Raw genomic sequence first — 9,732 nt, forward strand, 5'->3', positions numbered from 1 at the left:
AAGAAGTTAACATGCAGAGATGTAGTCAAATTGTGTCATAGTAATTGCGAGCATCACTCATAGGTAGTAACGAGTTAGTTTAGGTGGCTAGGGAAGAATAAGTATCAAAATGTTAGAACATTGTTAGGACAGGTGATTTATGTAAATACCTTTCTTCGCCTTCACAATTTTTTTTTGAACTTAGAAACTCTCAAAACTATTCTTATGACTCTTATAACAATCACATTGCATACGTGGTTCACTTTTGTTTAAGTCCTTTTATATATAGAAAAGTTATAAATTAGTCCGTATTATTTTTTAAAATTTTAACCAAATAAGAGTATTTATTTTTAGTAACCAAAACAAAATTTATGAATTATGTGTAAAGATTAAAATATTTTTTTATATATGGGAACTAAAAATATAATTTTATAACATATGAATTAAAATAAAATATTATGTTAAGTATTAAATTTAATATCACTATAATTTTCATAAAATATAATAATTTATTTATAAACTGCTTTTCATATAAAGACCAAAATATAAGTTTTTTTATGAATAGATTAAAATAAAAAATGGTATCATGTATCTTGATTAAATTTATAAATAAATAAATAAAATATAGTGTGATCATTTTTATTTAAATTAAAAATTGTAAAATAAATTTAAATCTTGGTGAAACAACTGCATGCTGTAGCCTTTTTGTCTTTTTAGGATGATGTAAATATAAGTTTTTTTTTTCTCAAATATTCTTTGAGTTTAAACATTTTTCCTATTTTAAATTAATATATTATTTTTCTCTAAAATTTTATGTATTTAAAATATTTTATAAAACATCTTACTGATTCTCTTATCAAATGAAGAAAGTAATTCTCTTAGATACTAATTAATATTTTATTTAAAATTTTCTGTCTCAAAAGAATCAACCTAGTTTTAACACATAAGATTAACATATGATGGGATGAGATACAAAGGAGTATAATTTTGTTAGTAGATTATGTCATTTTTATTTATAAACCAAGTGATAAATATTGAAATGCAAGTTGTCTTTAAAATACTTTGAAGGTAGCATAGATCAATGTTGACGATTATTTTAAATTTCTTGTTATGTTAAAAGGTTTTTTTTAAATGTAATTTGAGTTTTAGATAACGGTAAGATAAGTTTTATAGGTGAATTTTCTTTTTAATGAAAGTGTTATTTATAAAAATCTAATCATAGAATGTAAATTTATTATCTTTAAAATAAAAAGAAAAATGGTTGAGAAACTTTATTGTGACATCGTAATAGAAGGACAAGTCTCATTTATAATGTTGTTTCATAACCTCTACTTTTCTCTTTATTCTTTGGTAACTAAGTTACAAACTTTGTATAATTTGTGAGATATTTGTTCTATTTTGGAACAAATTGAAAAACATATATTATATTCTTCTTGATACATTTTAAACTTACCTTTCCCCTTTCACCTTTCTTTCTTGATAATTCTATTTTTACTCTGTCATAATATTCATTAACCATCTGATTGAATGAATGTATTAAATAAAGGAATCATTTATACTTCTTATGCTTGATTGATCCTACTATCGTATCTCGTATTCTCCTATGTTCTAACACCAAATGTCCAATGAAGCAAGACTCCTCAAAGGGTCTCCTACTACTTCTAATAGGGTTGGCTTGCATTTGGTATAATTTTTGTCACCTTCAAAAACATTGCTTCTTTCATGCATTGTTTATCATAAACATAACATGTATCTTTGTCACAAAATTAAATTCATGAAATAAACTTATTTAACCTTTAAATTACACAAATTATTTTTTAAGACACGATAAGACAAATTAAGATTTTAAAAATTCCTAAGTTACAAAATATAGTGCTTAATGAGTTAAATTGATCATTTTTTTAAATATTTAATCCAATTATAAAATAAAATGTAATTTAATTTGAATCGAGTCATATTAAATTTTAAAATCATTTTGATCTAATTAAAAACAATTTAGATTATATTGAATGCTATATTTTTTATAATTTAGGTAAAAGACAATAGATAAATTAGTTTATTGTCTCTTTTAGTAATTTTAATTAAAAGTAATTTTAATAAAAAAATATAAAATTAATATAAAAAATATGACACACAATTTTTTTAAAATAATATAAAATAAATATACTTATAAATATCTTCAAATAAAAAATATGTTTCTAAAAATGATTAATGAGATGTAATACAAAAAATAAAATTATGAAAAAATATTATAATTTTATGAATATATAATTATAAAAATATAAGTCAGAAATTAATTTTATCAATAGAGCAAACATTTTTCAAATTTTGAAAAATCTAATTCAATAGAACAAAAAATATTCAAATTTTTTGGTTAATTAATTTTTGATTAAATTTTTGTGATTTAGTTAATGAATTTGTGAGCGCTTGCTTTACATAATGGAGCCAATATCCATATACCTATTGCTTATTAGTACTTTGTTGTGCGATTTGTGTTTTAAAAGTGAGTATAATTAAATTCAATAAAATTAATTATAAATTGCTAAACATAGTGAGACTTGAGCTAGAATTAATATTTATTATAATTTTTATTAAAATATATACTTTTCATTGAAAAAGTGTGTTTTTTTTTTAATTCCATTTTCGAATCGATAAATGAAAACGTAGACGTTGTTGTTTATATTTGGTTTGGCATGTGAGGGTGGGACTAGACACATTTGAAACCGCGCTCAATCCTCTGCAAATTCAAAAATTCTTCTTTCTCTTTCCCTCTCCCACAATCACCACTTAGATCCATGTCTCAGGAACCCTAACCCACCAAAAATCCTTCCTTTTCTCTTTCTCCTCTCTCAATTCAAACACTAATGGCCCCACCTGGGCTTTGACTTCACGTTGGCTTTTCATGGACTAGGATTGCAATTCCGGAACAGCTTCCGAGCAATCTCCGTTGAAATTCCAATCACACTCCAAGGTTTGTTTTTTCCACTCTTCTTGCCTCTTTGCTCTCAAAACTACGCCCTTTCTGGTTCCTCATTCCGGTTTTGTGTTTTAGATCGTGGGTGAGAAGCGAGGAAGCACTCATCTTGGAGAGAAACAACACAGCGCTCGAAAGCGCGTCAAGATGAGAGATCTCGATTCCGTTGTTCACTCGGCGGGTATATTTCACTTTTTAGTATAACTACGTTGTTTTCAATTGCTAAAGCATCCATCTTGTTCTCCAAAGAATTGAACTTTTATTTATTTTAATGTAAATATCATATTTTTATATTTTGTGTATACATTTTTTTTCTTGCGTTTTCTATCCGTGGAGAGCCAGTCATCTCGTGAATGACATCAGTCTCAACAATAATTTGCAATTGCAGAAACTAATAGCAGTTGCTCGGAGTTTAAAAACGACAAAGAAAGCAAAATTCAGTTATCGTTTGATGACACGGATGCTCCTCAAGAAGAGAGAACGGGAAGGGACACGTTGCCGGAAGAGGTAAATCGTATTCCTAGGCCTTTGGATCTTAACACCGAAGCTTGCAAAAGTGGTGGGTGTGGTGAGAATTTCACAAAAAAATTCACTTCTAAGAAGCAAGAAAAAAGACAACATGGTAGTTTTGTTAACTTAAGAGGAATTAATTTGGATCTGAATGCAGAAGATGTAAGTAGCTCTGTGAATTTGGAACCGGCGAATTCCACTAAAGGAAGTGATGGTTTTAAGTCAAAGGATGTGTCGGAGAGTGGAAGCTGTGTTGGACCTTCAGAAGAAAAAGATCCCATGAGAATATGGCAAATGATGAAGCAACGTGGTTTTATGTCACCCTCTCTTGGAGGGGCTCCAAAACCTAAACGTGGGAGGAAAAGTAAGGAAGAAATGCTAAAGAAAAAGATGGAACTCGCGAAGAGAGAACAGGTTAACCGGTTCACAAAGATTGCTGCTCCAAGTGGACTATTGAATGAGTTGAACCCAGGAATTATAAATCATGTGAGGAATAGAAAACAGGTGCATTCAATTATTGAGGCTCTTGTGAGGTCTGAAAAGCATGAAAGTAGTAAGAGGGACCAAGAATACGTGGCTGAAGTGGGTAAGCATCATCATGGGGAGGGTACCCTTCATAGCTCTTCAGGGAGTAGACAAGCGAGAAAGTGTCCTGTGACAACGAATGACTCGTCGTCCTGGATTTTGGAGGGTAATGTTTGTGATCGTGACAGAAGCATTGTAGAGAAAGATAGGCTTAAAAGTTGTGCATCACAATCAACCCTTGTCGTGGAAGATGATCTCTTGGCTCTTAAATTGTCGTCTGAAACAAAGGCGTCAATGAGTTCGACCGTTTTGTCAAATGAGGAATCATCAAATGTCACCATGGTTTCATCTCTTTCCCTAAAAGGCTCGTACCCATTATTACCCTCATGCTTATGCTTTATTTTACAAAGAAGGAAAAAAGCCTGAGCTAAACAGGTGCTCCTTTGAGCCTTTGCTAATATGGAGACTTGTATGCTTTTCAGCTGCAACTGTTGCTTCCCAATGGTTGGAGCTTCTACATCAAGACATCAAAGGACGCCTTTCAGGTAATGCCATATTGATTTCAATTAACGAGGTTTTGGGTGGAACTGCTTACATGTGATTTGTGTCCTTATCCCTACAATTCTCAGCTTTGCGTCGTAGTAGGAGGAGAGTTCGATCTGTGATAAGTACAGAGTTGCCTTTCCTTTTATCGAAGGAATTTGCAAATAACGAAGAGTCTGATCCTTACATTACCAAAGTGTTTGCGGGACTTCCAACATGCAAAATAGCAGATTTGCATCGGGCGAGATGGACTGCTTTATTTGATCACATGGATAAAGCACTGTCAGAAGAGGAAAAACAACTTGTGAGTGCAAAATTGGCACAAGTTTTTCTTTATATGCTTTCTACGTTAATTTTCGACTTATTTTCGGTCTTGCAACACTATAATATACGATAAAGAATAAATGGGTGGGGAACAGGTTACAAAAAAATTATGAAAATAGTTATTATTTTTATAATTTTCTAAAACTTAATTTATGAAGCTCGGTTTTTATCAGACTTTAGACACGACATAAATAATGTAATAGACACCGCATAGACACAGCTCTTAAAAATCATATTAAAAATATTAATTTATAATATTAGTGTTCAGTCTCTTTATAAAAATATTTTAGAACAAAATTAAATAATATCTTTTAAAAGAAGGATATTCACTTTTTTAAATCAATATTTTATATTCTATTTTAATTAGAATTTTTAAAAGTTAAAATGAGTTTTTCTAATAATACTTACGTGTGTGGATTCATGCGAAGTCAGTCAAATGTTCGAGTTAAAAAAAAAATTATTTTTTAATTAAACACTAAATCAGAAGGGTTGAATAGATAAACAAATATAACGTGTTGGAAGCGATGACACTTCTGACAGAAAAGGTATTCGCACGAGAATGGGCTAGTTTCAACTTATTTCACTTCCGAAAACTTTTACACTTTCAGCCCCAACGGATTCGAAGCATGAAAGTGGTTGCTATTCGATTTGGTACCAAAATGGAGGCTGGGAATTGTGAAGAAGAACATTGGATCAAAGTTGCTCGTTTCGGGCGAGATGACATCGTTTCTAAACTCACCAAAAGTAGTGTTTTGTTTGTTGTCTATTTTCATTCAATATGTTTTCAATATTAGTTAAAAAATTACTACCCTTATTTTTCATTCTATTTTATGTGGTCAAAGTTTTGTGAGGGAAACGATATAAGCATTTTCTTGTTTTTCACCATTTACTTTACAAAACTTAGAGGAAGTAGCATGAAAAATAAATAGCATCTCTGTTATATAAATGAGAAAACATATCAACTAAAATAAAAACAAAAAATGAACTAAATGCTTCCTAATGATTCTGGTGGCAACAGTCAACCATCTTGCCAGGAATTGCTCAGAAATGCAGAAGGGGTGATTTTAATTGTGTTCACAATAATATTGATTAAGTTTTGAAAAATTGCGGGTAGATGTGGCTGTAATTATGGTTGTAGATCATAATTTAAAACACTCATAGAAGGTATATTTTTATCGGAATACTGTATCTGCAAAATTAGGATCCAGTTGATTTTGATTTTTTATATCTCTGTTTTCTCCTTAGGTTATGTAATTGTTGGTACCAAAGATATCTGTGGCCATGGTGAATTTGAATGGATACCTTGGAAGATGCCAAGTTGCTTGGTTCCTTTCAATGATTTGAGATAAAATTACTAACAAAGAAGTTTGTACCTCTTTTTATCTAGATCTTAACTTTCCTGGTTCATAATTTCAGGAAAGTTGGTTGACTCAAGTAAAAGAAAAGCAACTGCTATGTGATCAGGGCCTGCAAAATGTAAACTGGAGTACGGCTTTTGGTTTACAACAGCTGGGACATTCCGAAAACAACTCCAGGTAAATGTGTTGATCACCTGATATAAAATTGTATGATCATTGTGGACTTGGTACTTTTGCTTAAATTTTAAGTCTTTAAACCTGCACAACTTGATTTCTCTGTACATATAATATAGAAGAAAAAATCTTCTAATAATGATTCTATGACGAGAATTTAAGCTGTATTTGGATTTTTGTAGAGAACAAGACTCATGCCAATTAAACCCAATTTGATTTGCTTGTAGCCTTGTGTATTTACATTATAATGACAATCAAATTTTAATAATATTTTAATGGAATAGGAAAAATAATCGAAAGTACTCAACAGTCTTAAATAGTAAGAGGTGACAGGCTGATTTCTAGAAGTTTCTTGAAGAAATTTATTCAGTTTTTAACCATTCCAACATAAAAAATATAATTAAAGCAGATTGTTTGGACACAGTATGTGAAAAGAATGTGCAACTTTCAGGTCTGTGAACTTGGAGCTTAGCAACAATCTTGATAACTGATTGGACAAAATCTACATTTAACTGGACGATATACTCAGTTATTGTTTATGATTGTTTATATGCTTATGCTACTTTACTTCATCTTAAAGAAAGTCATCCGTTGGCTGCAAAATAAAAGTTTTCTGTTTGATTATAGCCATAGCTTGTTAATGAGGATAAATGTCTCAGAAGTTACAGTTATGCTTCGTTTGGTAGACAAAATAGGATAAGAAAGAATAAGATGATAGTTGGATAAAAACATGATAAGAGTAGGATAGACTCGTCTTATTTTACAATTGATGCATGTCAAAATAACAAACAAGATATATTATGTTATCCTACCTTGTCTATTTTGTCTATTTTTAACCTAGACCTCCCACAGAATAAAAATTACACTAGAGTTGGATATGATTAGTCGATTAGATAAGACTTATCATACCTTTTCATTCAACAAACACTGGAAATAAGCTAAGAGGAAAATTATCTATTTCTGTTCTTTTATCATATTCATTAAACAGTCTCTTATTCGCATAGGTTCTGATACTCTAGTTTCATCTTGTGCATTATTAGTAATGCTTTGCTATGTTACTAATGGATACAAGTTTAAATAACTGATGCCTTCCTTTCCATAGTGTCTTGAATTGGACTGCAATTTAGAGTAGTATTAAGCAAGCTGATGCTGCTGATCAATGTTTGCATGTAATTGCTTCTTGATGACAACTGAATTACTCTAAAAGATTGTGTAATCATTGCTACTGAACTGAAACAACTTCATGCATTTTCAAGAGACTACCAGTTCTGTTTTCTCTCATAGATTCTTGTAATGGACTGCAATTTCTGCTCTTGTGCAACTTATCATTGTGATTTGTGGTTAAGAATTACATATAAGTTTGTTGCTCTATTATTTTTGTTACTTCATTTTCTTGGTTGAAGTAATGAAATAACTGATTTTCCTTGTGTTTAATCATGAAATTTTGGTTCAAGATTTTAATAGTTTGAATTCATGTTTGTATTTGCCTTAGACACATTATAAATTGCTCAGTTTTCTACTGATGTATAAGTAGCACAAAGCCTATGACCATAAATTTTGACAGTTTTGATATTCTATAATGTGCAGAGCATTGGTATTAGATAGCTCAGAGAAAGAGTTAGCTGTTAATGCAGCTGCTGCTTCCATATATTCAACGTGTAATTTTCTATTATCAGAGAGCTAATTTATATTTGATGATGAGTTCATGTTTATTTAATTATGTTGATCTTTTCTTCTTTTTATCCTTAATGACTAGCGATTGCGAGTACTTTTTATAGTTGTAACACTAGTGGAAATAATTTATTCTTTCTTTTTCCATTGTTAAACCCTAAATGATACTATTTGATTGTAGTTAGATATCTCATTATTAACCATTTTCATTAACGATGAATATATGCCTCAACATCTTAATATGTGAATTGGGATTAAATACAAGTGTAAACCCTCAATTTGTTCCTAAAACTACAGGGCTCGATAATTTTAGTCTTTAGGATTTGTAAATTAAAATGTTAGTAGTTAACATTGGAGCACATCAATCACTTTTGTCCCTTACGTTAGTTGATGTCAATCTAGTGACAGAGATATGACCGCACATTAAGTTCAACATTATATCATAAAATGATTGTTTTATTTGGGATGGTTATCTTTCATTTTTGTTTGAGGTAACTCATCGTCTCCTCAACCTTTTTAACACTTTACAAAACTCATTACCTTTGTTTTCCATCATCGTCTTTTTTCACCAATACTAAATTAGGTCTAATTTAGATAAATTTATCAATAAATATTTATAGGAGTAAAAAATTAGTAAAATGAATAAAACTTTTACAAGTTAAAGTTAATTTATATTTTTTTATTTTTTGAGAATTTCTCATTTGTTTTCGTTAAAACTTAAAGAATATAAGTTATTTTTTACATATGAAAATAAATTTATTTTTTATATTTTCTTTTGTAAGGGCTTGTTTAAACTTTATTTAAATTGGGCCTAAGTGTACCGTGTTATTAGGGGTGTTTAAGAATCAATATAAATTTTTTCACAATGCTAAACCAATATAAAGATAACAAAATATTAAATGAATTGTTAACTAAAAGAAAATTAAGGACTAAAAATTTTGATTTTTTTATTCAGTTTTTGTATTCAAAATCAAACTACAGTGCAAACATATTAGTTTTTTTTAATTTATCTTTATATAAATACTAATTTGGAATATATTCTATTGAGTATATTTGTATATATATTTTTTTAAAAATGACTTTATGTGACTTTTAATTTGTAATTTAGACTAAGTTGTGAATAATAATGAGGTTTAATATTATATATATATATATATGTGTGTGTGTGTGTGTGTGTATGTATAAGAAAAGTTCTAATTTTATTTTCATAATATATTATTCAATTATCACACATAATCAAATATTTATTCAAGATACAATAAACTTTTTACTATAAAAGAATTTCTTTAAATCAATTATAAAATAAAGTATTTTATTTTATATATTAATTTATTATAATTATTATATTATTGGGTATTAAATCAACTGTTAGAAATAATGTTCATTACAATAATAGTTATGCCATAGCAACAACTTCAAATAATCATCTTTCAAACTTAAGCTTCCAATCTTCAAATCATCTCGTCATTGTACTACGTGATTGCCTTTACCTGTTTCATCTATAGGCTTATCACACAACCTGAACCTATAACACTAACGTGATTGTTGAAAGCAATAAAATATCAAATGCTCAGCCATTAGTACTAGGGGTTGATTCGTGTAAGTGAGCACCTTAAAGTATGAGTAGGTTGATTTCTATACTCGAAGAAATTTTAGGTGATCCGGAACCACATG

The 9,732-nt window shown here is 29.4% G+C and overlaps 1 protein-coding gene across 1 annotated transcript; it reads left to right on the plus strand.

The window, feature by feature from the left end:
• Nucleotides 1-2,708: 2,708 nt before the first annotated feature.
• Nucleotides 2,709-8,141, plus strand: LOC113847645. The gene is made up of 7 exons (XM_027476873.1): nucleotides 2,709-2,950; nucleotides 3,032-3,134; nucleotides 3,342-4,352; nucleotides 4,471-4,533; nucleotides 4,618-4,835; nucleotides 6,272-6,390; nucleotides 7,975-8,141. The coding sequence occupies exons 2-7, from the start codon at nucleotides 3,101-3,103 to the stop codon at nucleotides 8,069-8,071; spliced, it is 1,542 nt and encodes a 513-aa protein (XP_027332674.1). The 5' UTR covers nucleotides 2,709-2,950; nucleotides 3,032-3,100; the 3' UTR covers nucleotides 8,072-8,141.
• Nucleotides 8,142-9,732: the final 1,591 nt, after the last annotated feature.

The sequence above is a fragment of the Abrus precatorius genome, unplaced genomic scaffold (genome assembly GCF_003935025.1).
Source record: "Abrus precatorius isolate BTA unplaced genomic scaffold, Abrus_2018 Scaffold8, whole genome shotgun sequence".
Taxonomy (NCBI): domain Eukaryota; kingdom Viridiplantae; phylum Streptophyta; class Magnoliopsida; order Fabales; family Fabaceae; genus Abrus; species Abrus precatorius.